The 21,682-nt window shown below is 48.7% G+C and overlaps 1 protein-coding gene across 1 annotated transcript in view; it reads left to right on the forward strand.

Annotated features, from left to right (window-relative positions):
* The first annotated feature begins 217 nt into the window (after positions 1-217).
* The window catches only part of LOC144589897 (uncharacterized), a 35,816-nt gene continuing 14,351 nt past the window's right edge, over positions 218-21,682 (forward strand). Inside the window, exons 1-3 of the mRNA XM_078394878.1 lie at positions 218-276; positions 7,463-7,555; positions 13,163-13,447. Of these exons, the coding sequence (XP_078251004.1) occupies positions 7,495-7,555; positions 13,163-13,447 (346 nt within the window). The 5' untranslated portion in view covers positions 218-276; positions 7,463-7,494. The remainder of the gene's footprint in view (positions 277-7,462; positions 7,556-13,162; positions 13,448-21,682) is intronic.

A 21,682-nucleotide genomic window follows, 5' to 3' on the forward strand; every position in this document is an offset into this window, starting at 1 on the left:
CGGCCCGGCTCGCGCGGAGACGGTTTAACGGCCGCGCGCCGCCACCGGTCACCTGAACCTCCAACCGTCAGCGCAGGCCGCGCCCGCCCTTCTGCTCCCATTGGTTGTCGGCGGTATCCTCCAACTGCCTTAGCCAATGGCGGAGGGCGAGGGGGAGAGTCCCTGCGGGCCCCGCCCCCGGACAGTCCCACACGCAGGCGCAGTGCGGCTCCGTGGATCCAGGGCGGGGAGAGGGACCCCGCTGTCCGGGCGGGCGGGGACAGCCGCTTCCCATCGGTGAGTATTTGCCGCCGGCCCCCAGTGGACGGGTCTAATCTTGGGGAGAGACTGCGGGTAAATCTCCCCATTGAGTTTGATTTGTTGTTGTGAGGACTTTGCATTGATTGTTGTGACTCAATGTGTCCCGGTGAGAGTTTGAAGCAGGAAAGTCATGTCCAGCACCAGCTGCGCGTTGTTATGGGACGTGTTGGTGCAGGTGCTGCACAACAATCACACAGAGTTGAGTGAAGTTGGAGCTAACAGTTGATGTGTTGAGGGCGCTGAGCGGTCTGGTGCTGTGGAAGCAGATGGCCCAGTTTGGTTCACAAAATGGCTGCATGTTCAGGGCACTGTTTCACAATGAAACCATCAGCTTGTTATTCCCGGGTTCCGTTATTTTTACTGATAACACTTCCTCAGTTCCCGGAGTAAAGGCCTTTCTGAGCCTTTGTGTGAGGAGAGTTGCACATTGTTATCGCCGTTTGGTCACAGCTGAGACTGAGTGATCCGAGGACAAGGTGCAGCAGAATGAGAGTAAGAGCAAAGGATACTGTGAGGATTTCAGATTTGCAACATGGAATGTATTTCGTACATGTCAGTTCTCATTTCATTATTCAAATGAGTTGGGACTATTGGGTTTGTGAGTGGAAGTATGAAAATTACACAAATCTGTTAACCACTGTAAGGTAACGTGTGACTTTTGCAACCAGTTTTATGGGAATGGAAGTTTTTAAAAATCGCTATTCCAGAAGCTCTGAAGGAAAAAGAGAAAATGCCAACATGCTGGAAACACTCAGCAGTTTGAGCAGCATTTGATTACAGTCCCAGTTCTGATAATGGATCATCCACCATTGCACTTCCACTGTTTTCTGCATTCACTATTTTAATCAATAATGTAAATACACATTGTCTTTATTACATTGTAGGAAAAATGGCAGTCATTTGTACTTGGCCAGATCACGCACAACGTTAAGATAACCAAATATGTTTGACTTAGATTGTTGGAGATTGTTTAAAGGGAGGGAGAGATCACCTGTCCACAGCTGGGATAGTTCAGGACCAGACGTAGTGCCGTTTAATACAGAGTTGTATCTTTCAGCTATGATAATAGAGAATGTCTGCAAGATAGCAAAGGATATTCTCTGTTTGTTGAGGATGAATCAATTGGAGAGCTGAGTGCTGAGAGGAACAGATGTTTGGTCAACAGTTCAGTAGTTCAATGTGCAACTGCAGAGTGAAATTGTTTTAGCACAACTCTCATCCCCCCCCCCCCAAAAGCTGGCCACCTCCCATTCTACTACTCCCGCAAACTGGCTACCTCCCTTTCCCCTTATCCCCCGAGCTGTCTTCCTCCCATTCCTCTTACTCACCCAAATCCGGCTAGCTCCAATCCCTTTGATCCCCCAAGCTGGCTACCTCCCATCCCTTACTCCCGCAAGCTGGCTACCTCCCATTCCACTTAGTTCCCCAAGCTGGCTATCTATCATTCCCCTGACTCCCCCAATATATCGTCATCCCATCCCGCTTACTCTCCCAATCTTGCAATCACCCAGTCCCCTTACTCCCCCAAGCTGCCTACCTTCCATCCCTTACTCCCTCATGCTTGTTCCCTCCCATCCCTTATTACCAGAAGCTGGCTTTCTCCCATCCCTTTGTCCCCAGCTGGCTTATCCCATCCCTGATACCACCAAGCTGGCTAACCTGTACACTGTGCACTGCGGGCTTCAGGCACAGCTCTGGAAACTGCTATCTACAGAAGTTCTCTGACGACTCTGCCATCTTGGCCTCATCGCAGGCGACGATGACAGGGCGTGCAGAGAACTGATCAAGGAGTTTGTGGACTGGTGCCTCAAGCCCAAGCCCTTACACCAGCAATCTGCCTACCTCCCGTCTCCCTTACTCCCCCAAGTTGGCTTCCTCCCATCCCTTACTCCTCCAAGCTGGCTTCCTCCAATTCCCCTTACTAACCCAAGCTGACTACCTGCCATCTTAGATCCCTTAACACCCCCCAAGTACACCACCTCCCAGATTTGGGGAGTAGCGGATGGGAGAGAGCCAGCTAGGGTGTGTTAGCCAGCTGGGATGTTAAGTAGCCAGTTAGAGGGCGTAAAGGATGCTAGGTAGCCAGTTTGGGGGATTATGGGGAATGGGAGTTAGCTAGCTTTGGGGAGTAAGGGATGGGAGAGAGACAGCTTACGGGAGCACGAGACTGGAGGTAGCCAGCTTAGCTAGGCAAGGGAATGGAAGTAGCCAGGTTATGGGGGTAAGGAATGGGAGGTAGCCAGCTTGGGGGAGTAAGCTGGAATGGAAGAAGCCATCGGAGGGGGGGGGGTGTAATGGAAGGGAGGTAGTGTACTTGGGGGAGGTTAAGGGATCTAAGGTGGGAGATAGGCAGCTTGGGTGAGTAAGGGGAATTGGAGGAAGCCAGCTTGCGGGAGTAAGGGATGGGAGGAAGCCAACTTGGGGGAGTAAGGGATGGGAGGAAGCCAACTTGGGGAAGTAAGGGAGATGGGAGGTAGCCAGATTGCTGGTATAATGGGGATGGGAGGAAGCCAGCTTCGGGGTGTAAGGGTGTCGGAGGTCGCCAGCTTGGGGAATAAGAGGAGTGGGAAATAGCCAGCTTGGGATGTTAAGTGGAATGGGTGGAAGACGGCTTGAGGGAGTAAGGGTAACGGGGGATAGCCAGTTTGGGGGATATAAGGGACATGGAAGGATGCCAGCTTGGGGGAGAAAGGGAGATAGGCCTATGCCAGCTTGGGGGGTGTATGGGATGGGAGTTTGCCAGGTAGGGGAGTAAGGGGAATGCGAGGAAGCTAGCTTCTGGGAGTAAGGTATGGGAGGAAGCAAGATTGGCGAGTAAAGGATGGGAGAAGGCCAGCTTTCGATTGTAAGAGATGGGAGGAAGCCAGCTTGGTGGTGGGGATTAAAGGGAATGGGAGGCCGCCAGCCCAGGGGAGAGAGGGAAATGGGGACGGGAGGAATAGGGGCAATGGGGGACAGGCAGCATGGGCATATAAGGTGACAGTGAGGTAGCCAGCTTGTGGTGTAAAGGGAATGGGAAGAAGCAAGCTTGAGGGCGTAAGGCGAATAGGTGCCAACCAGCTTGGGGGATTAAGAGGAATGGGAGGCGCTTGCTCAGCCTGGAAAGCTTGGGGGAGTAAGGGGAATCGCAGGAAGCCAGCTTGGAGGAGTAAGGGACGGGAGGAATACAACGTGGGGGGAGTAAGCGGAATGGGAAGTACCCAACTTCGGGGAGTAAGGGATGGGAGTAAGCCTGCTTGGGGGAATACGTCGTGGGAGGAAACCATCTTGGGGAGTAAGGGGTGGGAAGTAAGCATCTTGGGGCAGTAAGGGATGGGACGTAGCCAGCTTGTGGGAGTAAGGGATGGGAGGTAGCCAGCTTGGGGAATTAAGGGGATTGGGAGGAAGCGGGATTTGGTGGCGAAAGAGGAATGGGAGGAAGCCAGCTTGGGGGAGTAAGGGAAAAGGGAGATTGCCAGTTATGGGGTGTAGGAGAATGGGAGGAAGCCAGCTTGGGGGAGTAAGGGTTGGGATGTTGCCAGCTTGGAGGCGGAAGAGATGGAAGGAAGCCAGCTTGGGGGAACAAGGGATTGGAGGTGGGCAGCTTGGGGGAGTAATGAATGGGGCGTGGCCAGCTTGGGAAAGTAAGAGATGGGATGTAAGGGGCTGGGAGGTAGCAAGCTTGGAAGAGTAAGCGGAATGGGATGAAGATGTCTTGGGGGAGTAAGGGGAACGGAAGGTAGCCAGCTTGGGAGATTAAGGGGAATGGGGGAAGCCAGCTTTGGCGAGTAAGGGAATGCGAGGAAGCCAGCTTTGAGGAGTAAGGGATGGGAGGTAGCCAGCTTGAGGGAGTAAGGGGAATGGAGGAGTAAGGGATTGGAAGTAGCCAACTTGGGGGAGTAAGTGACGGGATGCTGTCAGCTTGGGGAGTTAGGGGAATGGGAGGAAAACAGCTTGGGGGAGTAGGGGATGGGAGGTAGCCATTTGGGGGCTGTAAGGGATGGGAGGTAGCCAGCTAGATGGCAGTAAGGGGTAGCCAATTTGGGGAAGTAAGTGATGGGAGAGAGCCAGCTTGGGGGAATAAGGGACTGGAGGTAGCCAGCTTGGGGAGTAAAGGAAGAGAGGCAACCAGCTTGAGGAGTAAGGGATGGGAGGTGGCCAGCTTGTTGGAGTAAGGGATGGGAGGAAGCCAGCTTAGGGAGTAAGAGATGGGAGAAAGCCAGCTTTCGATGGTAAGGGATGGGAGGTTGTCAGCTTGGTGGAGTATGGGATGGGAGTAAACCAGCTTGGGGGAGTAAGGGATGGATGGGAGGTTTTGCTTTTTATTACAGTTTAAAATAAAATGGCATTAATAATACTTAATCTCCTTAAATTAATTCATAAATCATAGGAGAGGATTTGGTTCCTTCTGATATGTTGTATCCCTTTAGTGCACCGGGTAGGAAGCACTCAGGAGGTATCAAATGGGTGGGTGGGAGGGTGTGGGATGCTCTTGTGTGTTTTTTATTGTTTTATGTTTTGTTTTCTGGTTTTGTTTCCTTTTTCTCTATCCTTATCTTTGCTAGTCTTGCACTCAGCTGCTTCCTCGAATTACACCAAATGCCTAAATATAACTTTATAATTTACAATGTCAAAGGAATGGGGGGGTTTGCTGAAACGGAAAATAATCATGAATAAACACAAAGTAGATAATAATATAATAATAATAATAAGCATTTATTTTATATAGCGCCGGTGAGCCGCAGCTGCAGCTCGTAGCCACGCCCCCAAGATGTAGCTTTTGTACAAGAAACTCACCTATTCTCAACTCATGAACAACTCAAATCCGGATGGGTCGGCAATGTATTGAATTTCTCCTTCACTTCCAACTCGAGAGGTGTTGCAATTCTCATCAGAAGAAGTCAAATCTGATTTTTTTTAAATGGTCGATTTATCTTTGTCAGGGGCCTTCCTGACCGAGTCAAAATCATTTAATTAAATTGTCATTGCCCTAATTATGATCAGCCTAAATTCATTAATGACCTTACATTGATGGTGACATAATTTAAGATTCCCATTTTTTGGGTGCGGGTGATTTCAATTGCATTTTGGATGCTAATCTGGACGTGTGTGGGGGACTGGGGGTCAGGGTGTCAGGTGTTTGGGGGCTGGAGGTCAGGTGTGTGTGGGGGGCTGGGTGTCAGGTGTTTGGGGGCTGGAGGTCAGGTGTGTGTGGGGGGCTGGGTGTCAGGTGTTTGGGGGGCTGGAGGTCAGGTATGTGTGGGGGGCTGGGTGTCAGGGGGGTCATGTGTGTATGGGAGCACGTGTGTGGGCACGGGTGGGGGTCAGGTGTGTCAGGGTCAGTGGGTCATGTGTGTAGGGGGCCATGTGTGTCTGGAAGGTGGGGTCAGGTGTCTATGGGGTCACGTTTGTGGGGTGAGGGTGGGGGTCATGTGTGTGAATGGTCAGGGGATCATGTGTGCAGGGGGTCACGTGTGGGGGGGGCTGGGGGGGTCAGGTGTTTGGGGGCTGGGGGTCAGGGCTCAGGTGTTCATGTGTGCAGGGGGTCACGTGTATGCGGGCGGGTGGGGGTCAGGTGTGTCGTGTTCAGTGGGTCATGTGTAGGGGGTCACGTTGGTGCGGAGTGGGGGGTCAGGTGTGTGGGGGGTCAGAGGATCATGTGTCTAGGTGGTCATGTGCGTGGGGGGCTGGGGGTCAGGTGTGTGGGGGACAGGTGTGTGGGGGAACGTGTGTGGGGGGCTGGGTGTCAGTGGGTCACGTGTGTAGGGGATGGGTGTCAGGTGTGTGGGGCCTAGGGGTCAGGTGTGCGGGGGCTGGGGTCAGGTGTGTGGCAGGTGTGTGGGGGCTGGGGTTAGGCGTGTGGGGGCTGAGGGTCAGGTGTGTGGGCTGTCTGGGGGTCAGGCATGTGTGGGGGGTCTGGGGGTTAGGCGTGTGGGGTGTCAGTGGGTCATGTGTGTAGGGGTCACGTGTGTCTGGGGGTAGGGGTCAGGAGTGTGGAGGTCAGAGGGTCAGGTGTGTGAGGGCTGGGGGGTCACGTGTGTGGGGGCAGATGGTGGTCCGATGTGTCGAGTGTCAGTGGTCATGTGTGTAGGGGGTCATGTGTGTCTGGGAGGTGGGGTCAGGTTTGTGACGGGGTGTGGAGGAGTCAGGCGGTCATGTATGTGGGGGCACGTGTGTCTGGGGGTTGGGAGTCAGGTGTGTGGGGGTCTCAGGGTCACGTGTGGGGCTGGGTGTAAGGGGGTCAGGTGTTTGGGGGGCTGTGGGTCAGGTGTGTGGGGGGCTGGGTGTCAGGGGGCCATGTGTATAGGGGTCACAGGTGTGGGGGTCAGGGGGTCTTGTGTGTGTGTGTGAGGGGGGCTGGGGGTCGTGTGAGGGGGGGCTGGGGGTCAGGTGTGTGGGGGGCTGGGGGTCAGGTGTGTGGGGGGCTGGGGGTCAGGTGTGTGGGGGGCTGGGGGTCAGGTGTGAGGGGGCTGGGGGTCAGGTGTGTGGGGGGTCACGTGTGTAGGGGGTCACGTGCGAGGGCCCCCTGACACCCACACACCTGACCCCCACACACGTGACCACCTATACACCTGACCCCCAGCCCCCCACACACGTGACCCCCTACACACCTGATCTCCAGCCCCCACATGCGTGAACCCCTACACACATGAACCCCTGATCTCCCCACACACCTGACAGAGAGAGAGAAAGAGAGGGTGGGGGGGAGTAGAGAGAGATGGTTTTGGGGGCGGGGCCGGGATGCGGCGCGGGGGCGCGGCTGAGCTGAGCTGGGTTTCAGGGCGCTGGAGCTTCAGGGCGGTGCCGCTGTCAATCACCGGGCAGTTTCGTCACCGCCCGGTGCGCGTCACGCATGCGCGGCCCGGCTCGCGCGGAGACGGTTTAACGGCCGCTCGCTCGCGCGGAGACGGTTTAACGGGTTTGAAAGCTTCAGGGATCTGGCACAAATGATGAATTGCTGCCTTTGGGATGTCAGGGATCTTTGGATGTCAGGGCAGACATGAATAGCTAGGTGGACTAATCCTACTTTTATGTTTTGTTAATTTGCAGGGGTATAACTTGTTTGGATGGGGTGTTTTCCACACCTCCGCTGCACTGTAATGCTGTTTGTTGGTTCACAAGGCAATGTCTTTCTTCACATTTAATTGTCACCTGATGGTTCTGTTAATATTGTTTATTTCAGAGCTACAGAGTTTGCGAACGCCTGACGACATCATGGCTGAAAGTGGTGACTGTGGAGGTGATTCAGTGACCTCTACATCAACAAAACAAAAAGGTTTGTGAGCCTTCTGTGAAATGTATATGTTGCCCTGACAGTGCGTGGACACCTGTTGTAAGACATGGAAGTGGGACTAGGGATGGGGGTGAACACAGAGAGTTGACATCTCCAGGGATATCACTGTTACAGGTGGGCGGATGCAGGAATTGTCTGATATATCAGCACTCTTTTTAGAAACAAATTAGTTGATTAGCCGCAAACGTTATAATATCAGAGTCCAGAATCAGATTCTGAGCCTTTGACCCATCTGACACCTGACAATTTCTCTGCATTAATCCCATTACTGAGCACTAGTAGTCTATCACCTGCGATTCATTTGCATTTGGAATGGACACCCAGATGCTCCTACAATGTTTTGACAGAGTACCAGCCACCACCTCACCACCTCAGGCTGTGTGTCCTAGCTGCAGTCATCACCACTGAAAGATTCTTCCTGAAAGATCACCCTGTAAACCTCATGGTCCACGCATTAAATCGATGCCCCCTAGTGTTAACCACCTCTACTATGGAGAAAACTATTTTTCCATCAACGTTGCTTCTCGTAGTATTCTGTACATCTATCAGATCACTGCTTGTCTGCCCCAGCTTCAAGGAAGACCACTTAAATCACTCCAGTCAGTTGATATTTGAAATATTCATTTCCAAGCAATATCCTGATGGATCTCCTCTGTAGCTTCTCCAGTGCAAAGGCATCCTTCCCACAGTATGGAGATCAGAATTGCACACACTCCTCCAAATTAAGGCTTAATCAACTCCAAGTAAATTTGTAACAAGGCCTCCCTGCAGTTGTATTCGATGCTGCAGCTGATGACAAGAATGCTAAATGTTGTCTTCGTGTGCACTTTAGGGATCTATGGATTTGTACGGGTGTTTCTCAGCAGTCTATAGGCCCTGTCATTCATGATGAATACCCTGGTTTTATTTATCCCTCCAACATGCGCCAACTTGCCCGTATGATGATTAAATATGAAATGTAATGTCTCCGCCTACACAAATACTGGTTCAAATCCAGTTGCGGGGGTAGAAATGTAAATTTTGGCAGAAAGGCTAAAATCGCTAATACTTGGAACAAAATTATCAGATTATCTCGAAAGTAACAATCATCCAAATTTTATATTGGATATCTGGACATAACATAGCACCTGATTCGAGGGCTTCTACGCTCTTATCAAATTTGTGAACGCACCTCGCAGAAGCTAGGGTAAACACAAAATGCTGGAGTAAAGCAGCGGGTCAGGCAGCATCTCTGGATGGAAGGAATGGGAAGGAATGTATTCCTGTTCTCCGAATTTACTTTTTTAACTATATACGCATACCGCATCAAGGACATTGGACTTTGTGTAAGGGACTGATGTGCTACAATGCTGCAAACTACATTCTGCACTCTGTATCTTAACCTTTGCTCCGTCTGTTCTTGAGTTTCAACCTATTATATCTGTGTGTGGTATATCTGATCCTTTTGAATTACATGCAAAACCAAGCTTTTCACAGTACTTCAGTACGTGATGTTCATGCACGTCCAGTTAAAATGAATGCACGACTGAGGAGTTGGTGCAAGGGTCGGATAGTCAGATATTTGAATAATTTGGATCTTTTTGGGGAGAGAGGTGACCTGTAGACGAGGAACCTGAACTGGAAGGAGACTAACATCCATCCGTGTGGCCAGTTTTGAAAGTTCTGCAAAGGAGGGTTTAAACTGATTGGCTGGGAGACGCAATCCAAAGTAGTATTCAGACAGTTCAAACTGAGCTGTCAGTGGACGAGCACTTTGTGACCAATCACAACAATTCAATTAGCTTTGAAACCCTGTGTAAAAGAACAGTTCTGGCCTTCAATATAAAATTCTACATTGGGTGGTGACAGTATGAGATAGGAACAGTGATTGGAGTAAGTTGTATGTGGGCAAAGGGGCATCTGAAAGGGGAAGTCTTTAAATTGTGATAGTGAGATTTCAAGATATGCATGTTGCCAGTGAAGGACAAGTAAGGAACCCTTGATGATGAGAGAAATTGAGGCTCTGGTTAGGGAAAAGGAGACATGGGTTAGGTATAGGCTGCTCGGATCAATGCTTTCCTGGTAGAAGTGTGAGAGATAACTGAAAGGCGAAAATCAGGAATACTTGGATACTTTAGCATACTTAAGAACGAAATCAGTAGGGCAAAAATGTGTGCACAAGGTGGCTCTTATAATTAAGGAGAAGGCAAATATATTTTCCAAGTATATTAAAGGAAAAGGGGTAACTGGAGAGTGAAAGGATATCCTCAGTGATCACCTGTGTGTAGAGCTGCAGGAGATGGGAAAGGTCTTCAATTATAATTCCTCTTCTGTCTTTACCAAGGAGGAAGGCTTGAAGTCTTGAGTGCAGTTGTATTACAGTCGAGGTGGTGCTGGATGTCGTTAACCGTATGAAGATACGTAAATCTCTGGGGTCTGTGATTAGATGTATCTAAGGCCGTTATTGAAAGTTCGAGAATAAATTGCAGGAGCCCTGGCTGAGATATGTGAATCGTCGTTAACCGTTGGTGAAGTGCGGAACATTTGAGGGTAGATAATGCTGTGCTTCTGTTTGAGAAGTGTTGCAAAGAAAAATCTGATAGCTCAAGACTGGGAACCACGTGAAGCATAAACTATAGATGAATAAGCCGAATGTTTGTGGTAAGACAGTTATGGGAGAGGATATAAGATGTATGTGCATTTGAAAAGACAGATATTGGGGATAGTCACCATTGTTTTGGCTTTGGAGGTTTCACGAATTTGAATGGCTCTTTTGAAGATGTACCTGAGAAGGTTGATGAGGGCAGAGCCAGAGACATAGTCTATACAGATTTCAGCATATAAGATTCCCTGTGGTAGGTTAGATCGTATGGTGTCCTCGGGGAGATGCCTAACGGGTACAGAATTGGCTTGATGGTTGGAAACAGAATGATGGTGGAAGATTGCTTTTCGGACTGGAATTCTATGAATGGTGCGCCACTTGGGATCCCTGATGGGCCCAGTACTATCTCGTCTGAAGAAATTAATTCAATGGGGATGTCAAGGTATGATTAGCATTTTAGGACATGTAAGTTTGTGAAGTCGAACAAGAATATGACATTCACGTTGAAAGGGAGCCCCCTGGAGAGAATCCAGGAGTACAAACAATTCCCCAAAAGATGGCATAACGGGTAAATAGTGGAGAAGGTGGCCTTTAGCACGCTGGGCTGAATGATTCGGGAAATTCAATATAGAAGCTGGAACATATGTTACCATTGGACAAGACATGGGCCGCACTTGTACTCTGTTCAGTTTAGTCACCCTATTTCAGAAAAGATAGCATTAAGATGGAAGGATGTGCAAATAAGATTTACGAGGATGTACCTAGTACCCGAGGACATGAGCTATAGAAAGAGGTTGGGCAGGCTAGAACTTTATTCTTTGGTGTGCAGGAGCCATTATTATTTGTTCATCTCCAGTGTGGTGCTCTTGGGTCTGTCCAAAAAAACATGTTGTCCTCCCAGCTCAGTTGAAAAGTTCAGGAGGGAATGTTGGCTCATTCCAGATTGCAGGACGACAGGAGAGGAGGGACTCGGCGGGGTGGGGGGAAGGTGATGAGGTAGCCCAGAAGAAATGTGGGACCGGGCAGAGGTCCACCAGAAACAGGGGGACCAAGGGTAGATCGCCGGTAACAAAAGGGGAACCATCGGGGACGGCGAGAACAAAGGGGGGCGGGGGGGATGGGGTGGGGTGGCGTCTGTGGCCACGTGCAGCGGCCGACCTGGTTCGCCGCTGCGAGCAGCAGTTAGATCTGTCTGATTAACGCGGTGACTCTTGTGTACAGCCGAGGCGAGTTCTACTGTATGATATTACCGGGTTATGTGCAAAACAATGCATTTCGCTGTACCCAGGAACATGTGAAATTAAGTATGATGACATATTGAGATTGAAGGCTGATTTAATAGAGATGTATGAAATAATGGGGGAAATAGAAAGGGTGTACGCACAGGTATTTTTCCTCAGAGTTGAAGAATCCAAACGGCCGGCGTTTCAGATGAGAGGACAACCATTTAATAGGGGCCTGAGGGTTAACATCTACTCACAGATTGGTGGGCATATGGAACAAGCTGTCCGAGGTAGTAAATTGAAGCGGGCAGAATAATAACATGTCAGAGAGTTATAGAGTGACACAGAGTGGAAGCAGGCCCCTCTGCCCAACTTGCCTACGCCTGCTAACATGTCCCAGCTGCACCAATCCCACCTGCCCGTGTTTGGCCATATCCCTCCAAACCTGTCCTATCCATGTACCTGTCTAAGTCTTTCTTGAAAGTTGGTATAGTCCCTGCTTCAATATAGAAGCTGGAACATATGTTACAGTTGTACAAGACATGGGGCGCACTTGTATTCTGTTCAGTATAGTCACCATATTTCAGAAAAGTTAGTATTAAGATGGAAGGTTGTACAAATAAGATTTACGAGGATGTACCGGGTACCTGAGGACATGAGCTATAGAAAGAGGTTGGGCAGGCTAGAACTTTATTCTTTGGTGTGCAGGAGCCATTATTATTTGTTCATCTCGAGTGTGGTGCTCTTGGGTCTGTCCAAAACATGTTGTCCTCCCGGGCAGAGGTCCACCGGATACAGAGGGACCAAGGGTAGATCGCCGGTTATAAAAGGGGAACCATCGGGGAACGGCGGGGTGGGGTGGCGTCTGTGGCCACGTGCAGCGGCCGACCTGGTTCGCCGCTGCGAGCAGCAGTTAGATCTGTTTGATTAACGCGGTGACTCTTGTGTACAGCCGAGGAGAGTTCTACTGTATGATATTACCGGGTTATGTGCAAAACAATGCATTTCGCTGTACCCAGGAACATGTGAAATTAAGTATGATGACATATTGAGATTGAAGGCTGATTTAATAGAGATGTATGAAATAATGGGGGAAATAGAAAGGGTGTACGCACAGGTATTTTTCCTCAGAGTTGAAGAATCCAAAGGGCGGGCGCCTTTGATGGGAGGGGAACCATTTAATAGGAACCTGAGGGTTAACATCTTCTCACAGATTGGTGGGCATATGGAACAAGCTGTCCGTGGTAGTAAATTGAAGCGGGCAGAATAATAACATGTCAGAGAGTTATAGAGTGATACAGAGTGGAAACAGGCCCTTCTGCCCAACTTGCCCACACCGGCCAACATGTCCCAGCTGCACCAGTCCCACCTGCCCGCGTTTGGCCCATATCCCTCCAAACCTGTCCTATCCATGAACCTGTCCAAGTGTTTGTTAAAAGTTGGGATAGTCCCTGCTCCAACTACCTCCTCTGGAAGCTTGTTCTAGACACCCGCCACCCTCTGTGTGAAAAAGGCACCCCTCAGATTCCTATTAAATCTTTTCCTCAAAAGACATTTGGACAGAGTGGTTTAGAGAGATTATGGTCAAACGTACTGATGGGACTAGCATAGATGGGGCATTTTGGTTAGGTTGGGCCAAAGGGCCTGTTTTCGTGCTATGTTTCTAAGACAATCATTCACTTCCACTTGCCCCAGAAAGCCAGCTCAAATTGCTACCAGTTATTCCGAACCTGTGGGTCTCGATTTGAAAATGCTCTGCAACCTACACTTAATGTTTTTTTTCAGGTGGGAAATTAACTCAAGCTGGCAAGTTCCTCAAAAGAATTTGGCCAGGCACCTCTTCAAAGAAAGATGGTCAGAACACAGGAATAACGACAGAAAAGCAAAGTCGGATGGAGAGCAGAACCTCAATGGAATGTGAACCCGCCGAAGAGGAAAGGGAGGAATGTCAGCCCAGAGGGAGAGGAATAGGAGACATGGTTCACAGCCCTGGAACTGACCCAAGTGGCGAAATCCATCATGACCGAGAAATATCAAGCAAGGAATCATCGAGTCTCATCCAAGGAGCAGGTGAGTGACATGGGTGGGGAGGGAATGCTGCAGAATGGTGAAGACTGCAGGGAGAGAAAAGAGAAAAAGAAAACTAAGTAGTTAGGGCGAGGGGAAACAGGAGAGAGGAATGGTGGTGGAGCAGTGTTATACTGACTTGGTTAATGAAGCTACCGTTTTCTGCGAGGATCAGTTCTGGAACCTCTGCAACTTCTGATCATCTCTATGATTTGGACAAAAACGTAGGTGGTCGAGTTAGTAAGTTCAAAAACATTCAAACTATTTGCAGAATTGTGGATCATGAGGAAAGCTGTCAAAAGCTCCACTAGAATACACATCAGTTGCAAATATGATCTGAATGAAGGCAGACAAAGATTGGATTGTTTTCTCTGAGTAATGAAGGCTGAGTGGAGGCCTAATAGGAGTATAGGATAAAAGGGGCATAGACATTGCCAGTCTTGTTCCCAGGGTGGGGATGACTCTTACTGGAGAGAGGAATGTTTAAAGGGGGCATGCTGGACAAGTTTTTTACGCAGCCTTTGGTCCGTTCCTGAGGACCTGGTGGAAACGCTGTTTAGACTGACGCATGACTGACACAGTCAGGGAACAGAAGGATCCAGTCCATGAGCAAGTAGATGGGATTAGTTCAAATTGTCATGATATTGTTAGTGCAGATATGGGGGATCTAAGGGCCAGTTCCCGTGCTGCACTATTCTATGTTCTATGTATCATCTCCAGGTTTGGCTTCATTAATCCAAATCATAAAATCATGGACTCGTGCAGCAATGAAACAGGTTCTTCGGCCCATGTTGCCCCATCTGTACTGGTCCCACCTGCCTGCATTTGGTCCGTACCCTTCTAAACCTGTGCAAATATATTTTAAATGTTGTGGAAACAACTGCCCCAACTACCCCCTCCGGTAGCTTGTCCCATATGTCCCCATGATCTGTGAAAACATTCTCCCCAGATTCCTATGAAATCTTTATCCACTAACCTTAAATCTATTTTCTCTGGTTCTTCATTCCCCTGCTGTGTGTCTAAGACACTATCCACTCCCCTCACGAACTTATCCAACTCAATAAGATCATCCCTCGTCCTCCTGCGCTCCAAAGAATAAAGTCCTCGCATGCTCAACCTCTCCATGTCATTCAGGCCCTCGAGTACTGGCAACATGCTCTTAAAGCTTCTTCGCACCATTTCCAGTTTGGTAACATCTTTCCTATAACAGGGTGTCCAGAACTGAACGCATAAACATAGAAAACATATAAAACATAGAAAACCGGTGCAGGAGGAGGCTATTCGGCCCTACGAGACAGCACTGCCATTCATTGTGATCATGGCTGATCGCCCCCAATGAATAACCCGTGCCTGCCTTCTCCCCATATCCTTCGATTTCACTAGCCCCTAGAGTTCTATCTAACTTTCTCTTAAATCCATCCAGTGATTTGACTTCCACTGCCTTCAGTGGCAGACAATTCTACAAATTCACAACACTCTGGGTGAAAAAGTTCCTTCTCACCTCAGTTTTAAATGGAATCCCCTTTATTCTAAGAATGTGGCCCTTGGTTCTGGACTCGCCCAACATTGGGAATATTTTTCCTGCATCTCGCTTGTCCAGTGCTTTTATAATTTTATGTTTCTATAAGATCCCCTCTCATCCTTCTAAGCTCCAGTGAATACAAGCCTGGTCTTTTCAATCTTTCCTCATATGTCAGTCCCGCCATCCCAGAGATCAATCTCGTGAACCTACGCTGCACTGCCTACGTTACTGTAAATGTGACCTCGCCCAAGTCTTGTACACCTGTTACATAACGTCCCATCTTCTATACTCAATATTCTGATCGATGAACCCTGTCCTTCACCGAGGTCCTGTCCTGCTTTGACTTCCCAAAATGCAACACCATGTACTTATCTGTAGTAAACTCCATTCAACATTCCTCAGCCCAACGGATGAAGGCCCCATTGCAACACTTGATAACTATCGTACTAATCATGTCTTGTGTACTCATCCAAATCTTTGAGATAATCCACAAACAGCAATGGGGCCAGCAACGATCCCTGGGGAACACTACCAGTCACAGGCCTGCAGTCTGAAAAACAAATTTTCATCGTCACCCTCCGCTTCCTATTACGGTCAATTCTTTATCCAGTCACCTAGCTCTCCCTGGATCACTTGCGATGAAACCTTCCAAAGCAGTCTATCATGTAGAACGTTACCAAATGCCCTGAAGTCCATATGTAAAGCCTACGGCTTTTCCCTTATCAATCTTTTAAGTTACTTCAGAAAATTCAATCAGATTTGTGAGACATGATCTCCAATGTACAAAGCTATGTTAACTCTCCACAATCAGTCCGTATCAATCCCAATATGGATATATCGTTCCCCTCAATATTCTCCAGTAATTTGCCTACCACAGAAGTTAGGTTCACTGGTCTATACTTCCCATGGTTTACCTTTCAGCCCCTCTTAAGTGCAGACATGGCATAGCTACCCCCCCCCCCCCCCCCGGCACCTTACCTGTATCTAATGATCATTCGTATAGCTGTGCCAAGGCACCTACAATTTCTAGTCTACCTTCCCACACTAACCTCGGACATAACTGATCAGACCCTGGAGATGTATCCACCTTCATACACCTTGAGGTATTCAGCACCTCCTCGACAGTAATATAGACTGTTCTCGACACTTCCATTAATTGTCCCACGTTCTCTTCTTTACGCATATTGCTCAACATTAAACACAGAGGTAAAATACTCAATAAGAACGTTGTACATCTCCTGTGGCTCCACACTGAGATGACCGCTTTGGTTTCTAAAGGGCCCTATTTCCCTTAATATAAATTATAACTTTGAATCTCCCTTAATATTATCTGCCAGGGCTACCTCTTGATCCCTGTATACCCGCCTGATTTCCTCCTTTGGTATGCTCCTCAATTCCCAAAACTCTTCTGGGAATAGACTTAATCCCACGTTCCTAGGTCGATCCCAAGCTGCCTGCGTTTCCCTGTCCAGAGCCTCAGATTCTCTCATCATGCAAGCTTCGATGCTCCCACTTGCCTTGCCATTCTCTTTAATATGAGCATGCATGCCTTGAACTCTTGTCACAACATTTTTCAAAGCATCCCAATTTCCGGATGTTCCTTTGACAGCAAATATTTGGAATTTATAAATATATTTAGAAAGTCAAAATCCCCCAAAATGACTACCTTATTAGCCGTATAGCTACCTGTAATCTCTTGGCATTTGCGCTCCTCCAATTACTGCTGACTATTTCCCCCCGCCCAGCCCCCTCCCTCAGCAATTCACATATCCATCAAGGTGATCAGCACCTTTTTAGTTAATCGCTCCACCAATACAGGCTTACTTGAACGAACCATGAGCCATATCAATTTATTCACAAAATGCTGGAGTAACTCAGCAGGTCAGGCAGCATCTCAGGAGAGAAGGAATGGGTGACGTTTCGGGTCGAGACCCTTCTTCAGACTGATGTCAGGGGGCGGGACAAAGGAAGGATATAGGAGATCTGGGAAGGAGGAGGGGAAGGGAGGGACAAAGGAACTGTCTAAAGTTGGAGAAGTCGATGTTCATACCACTGGGCTGCAAACTGCCCAGGCGAAATATGAGGTGCTGTTCCTCCAATTTCCGGTGGGCCTCACTATGGCACTGGAGGAGGCCCATGACAGAAAGGTCAGACTGGGAATGGGAGGGGGAGTTGAAGTGCTCGGCCACCGGGAGATCAGTTTGGTTAATGTGGACCGAGCGCAGGTGTTCAGCGAAGCGATCGCCGAGCCTGCGCTCGGTTTCGCCGACATGAGCCATATCATCTCGGTCTACTGCCGCAACATTCTTCCTAATCAATAAAGTCCTCTTTCGCCCTCACCTCACTCGCTACATCCTGGAACATTAAGCTGCTAGTCCTGTCCCACTTAGCCAGATTTCTGTAATGGATACAACATCCCAGTGGCACATACCTATCCACACCCTCAGCTCATCCGCCTTACCCCTCAGACCTCTCACTTTAAAATAATTGCAATTCAATCAAACAGCCCTACCTCGCTTGTTGTCACGTCTATATTGTCCACCCCCACCCCCCAAACTTATGGGAATCCCACCACGATGGGTCTTCCAGGCACGATGCTTCCTCGTGCCTAATATTACTGCTCTTCGCTGACGGGTCATCGCCTAACAGTCAACATAGCATCCCAGTTGCACACACCTATTCACACCCTCAGCTGATCAGCCTGACATTAATAATTGCAATACAATCATGTAGCCCTTCCTGGCTCGCTGTCATGCCTATTTTGTCAACTGAATTTCTCTGAAAGTTCGCCTCCTGTTTCTCATCTGCCTCAGTCATGCATTGGATCTCATCCTTCAACCAATCTAGCGTCGATCCACCCACATAACTTCAGCAAACTGCCGGTCAGGATGTGTAAGAATGAACTGCAGCTGCTGGTTTAAACCGAGGAAAGACAAAAATATGGGCAATTGGAGGAACAGCACCTCATCTTTCGCTTGGGCAGTTTATACCCCAGCGGTATGAACATTGTCTTCTCCCACTTCAGGTAGTCCCTGCTCCCCTCTCTATCGCCTCCCCTTCCCAGTTCACCTACTAGGCTTCCTGTCTCCGACTACATCCTATCTTTGTCCCACTCCCTCCCCTGACATCAATCTGAAGAGGGTCTCGACCCGAAACATCACCCATTCCTTCTCTCCTGAGTTGCTGCCTGAGCCGCTGACTTACTCCATTATTTTGTGTTTACCTTCGATTTAAACCAGCATCTGCAGTTTTTGTTTCCCGAAACAACGGATACAGTAAATAAGTTTGGATGAGGTGCAAATTGGCTTTTGCCTAACCTGAAAGGACTGTCGAAGTCCCTGGACAGAGTCGAGGGAGGAGGTATCGCGACAGGTGTTGCATCTTGTACGGTTGCAGCGGAAGGTACCTGGGAGGGGGAGGTTTGGGTGGGAAGGGATAAGTTAACCAGGGAGTTGCGGAGGGAACGGCATCTGCGGAAGGCGGCAAGGCGTGGAGATGGGAAAATGTGGCTAGTGGTGGGAATACCATTGGAGGTGGCGGAAATTTTGGAGGATTTGTTGCTGTATGCGACGGCTGATGGGGTGGAAGGTAAGGACGAGGAGGACTCTGTCTCTGTTGCGAATAGGAAGAGGGGGGGGGGCAAGGGCGGAGCTGCGGGGTACCGAGGAGATACGAGTCAGGGCCTCATCTATGATGGGAGAGGGGAAAATACCGTTCCCTAAAGATGAGGACATCTCAGATGTTCTAATATGGAATACCTCATCTTGGGCGCAGATGCGGCGTAGACGGAGGATTTGGGAGAAGGGGATGGACTCAAAGCAGGAAGCAAGGGGGGAAGACGTATAGTCGAGATAGTTGTGGCAGTCAGCGGGTTTGTAATAGACGTCAGTCAGTGGTCTATTTCTTGTGATGGAGACTGGGAGCTGCCGCTCAGGATATTGGCGTTCCCTTCAGGTTCAGCTGCAACTTATCCCTCTTGTGCAGGTCACGTCTGCCCCAGAAGAAATCCCAGTTGTACAAAAGTATGAATCCCTGCATCAGCTCCATTGCCACGCAATCACCTGTCCTTGTTTTCCCTGTTCCTACACTCACTAGCACGGAGCACAAGCAGTACTACGGAGATCACTATCCTGTATTTTTTACATCTTTCTGAACATCCTATGTCATTTGTACCAACATGCACAGTGACTTCTGGCTCCTCACTCTCCCTCTTGAGAATATCAAGTAGCCTCTCCGAATCATCCTGGACCCTGGCACCAGAAAGCAATACACAATACAGGAGTCTCGATTGCTTCCACGGAATCTCCTGTCCACCACTCTCCCCTCTCCCCAACAGATGTATATCCTACCACTATTGCTTTGCCAGGCACGGAGCCTCATCCTGCTGATACTACTGCTCTTCCCTGACGGGTCATCCCCTAACAGTCTCCAAAACTGTTACGTGTTTTGAAAGGGAATGGCCACCTTCACCCTTTGCTAACTAGGTGTTCTGGGGGTCACCCACCTCCATTCATCCTGGTGTTTGAGCATGACCACCTCACTGTTAGTTTTGTCCAAAAGGTCTTTCGGATGAACCCGGGGTCATCCATCTGCATCTCCATTTCCCAAATACAGCCTGCAAGGAGCTGCACCTGGACACATTTCCCACGGGTTTAGTCACACTCCTTGCCGAAGACTCGTGAGCCGAAGACTGGCACTTGCCCTCTACACAGACCTTTACCTCTACCAACACAGCCACTCCCAACAGGCCGCTTCGCTGGATCTTGCCTTTTTATTAGCTGCTCAATCAGCCAATTTCGTTGCTTCAAACAATATGCGTGCCATATTTTCAAGTGCTCTGCTAAACTGTGGTCCTTTCATCCACGTCATTAAGATAAGTTGTAATATAGGGAGGCCCAGCACTGGTCTTTACAGCATCGGTCTGGACATTGACCCATTTATTAAAGTGAATGGGCTGCCCGGCAAGTGGTCAGTGTTATCCTGGATGGTGTCGGAGCTGCAACACCACTTGACGTGCCCCTGATGGTCCATGGGGAAAGGTTTGAATGTGAAAAAGCGAGTCTCGGTGAAAGATTTCAATACTGTTATACCACCAGGCCACAGGATGGAAATGTCTGATTCAGTTTAGTTTCTGGATCAATATTGGCATTCCATGCCCCCTCCCACAAAACCTACCCGCTCTTACCCCCAACACCACAGGAGCTGGCCAGAATTAACTGGAAGGTGGCCCTAGCAGGGAAGACAGTGGAACAGCAATGGCAGATATTCCTAGGAATAATGCAAAAGTTGCAGGATCAATTTATCCCAAGAGGAGGAAAGATTCCAAGTGGAGTAAGAGGCACCCGTGGCTGAGAAGGGAAGTCAAGGACAGCATAAAAATAAAAGAGCAGAAGTACAACAAAGCAAAGAAGAGTGGGAATCCAGAGGATTGGGACTCTTTCAAAGAGCAACAGAAGATGACTAAGAAGGCAATACGGGGATAAAAGATGAGGTACGAGGGTAAACTAGCCAATAATATAAAGGAGGATAGTAAAAGCTTTTTTAGGTATGTAAAGAGGAAAAAAATAGTCAAGGCAAATGTGGGTCCCTTGAAGACATAAGCGGGGGAATTTATTATGGGAACAAGGAAATGGCAGATGAGTTGAACCGGTACTTTGGATCTGTCTTCACTAAGGAAGATACAAGCAATCTCCCAGATGTTCTAGTGGCCAGAGATCCTAGGGTGACGGATGGACTGAAGGAAATCCATATTAGGCAGGAAATGGTGTTGGGTAGACTGATGGGACTGAAGGCTGATAAATCCCCATGGCCTTGTGGTCTGCATCCCAGAGTACTTAAGGAGGTGGCACTAGAAATTGTGGACGCATTGGTGATCATTTTCCAATGTTCTATACATTCTGGATCAGTTCCTGTGGAATGGATGGTAGCTAATGTTGTTCCACTTTTTAAGAAAGGAGGGAGAGAGAAAACGGGAAATTATAGAGCAGTTAGTCTGACATCAGTGGTGGGGAAGATGCTGGAGTCAATTATAAAAGAAGAAATTGCGGAGCATTCGGATAGTAGTAACAGGATTGTTCCGAGTCAGCATGGATTTACGAAGGGGAAATCATGCTTGACTAATGTTCTGGAATTCTTTGAGGATGTAACTAAGAAAATTGACAGGGGAGAGCCGGTGCATGTGGTGTACATTGACTTTCAGAAAGCTTTTGACAAGGTTCCACATAGGAGATTAGTGGGCAAAATTAGAGCACATGGTATTGGAGGTAGGGTACTGACATGGATAGAAAATTGGTTGACAGACAGAAAGCAAAGAGTGGGGATAAATGGGTCCCTTTCAGAATGGCAGGCAGTAACTAGTGGGGTACCGCAGCTATTTACGATATACATTAATGAAATCGATGAAGGGATTAAATGTACCATTAGCAATTTTTCAGATGATACAAAGCTGGGTGGTAGTGTGAGCTGTGAGGAAGATGCTATGAGGATGCAGGGTGTCTTGGACAGGTTGTGTGAGTGGGCGGATGCATGGCTGATGCAGTTTAATGTGGATAAGTGTGAGGTTATCCACTTTGGTGGTAAGAATAGGAAGGCAGAGTATTATCTGAATGGTGTCAAGTTAGCAACAGATTTGGGTGTCCTAGTGCATCAGTCATTGAAAGGAAGCATGCAGCTACAGCAGGCAGTGAAGAAAGCCGATGGAATGTTGGTCTTCATAA

The sequence above is a fragment of the Rhinoraja longicauda genome, unplaced genomic scaffold (assembly GCF_053455715.1).
Source record: "Rhinoraja longicauda isolate Sanriku21f unplaced genomic scaffold, sRhiLon1.1 Scf000086, whole genome shotgun sequence".
NCBI classification, from domain to species: Eukaryota; Metazoa; Chordata; class Chondrichthyes; order Rajiformes; family Arhynchobatidae; genus Rhinoraja; species Rhinoraja longicauda.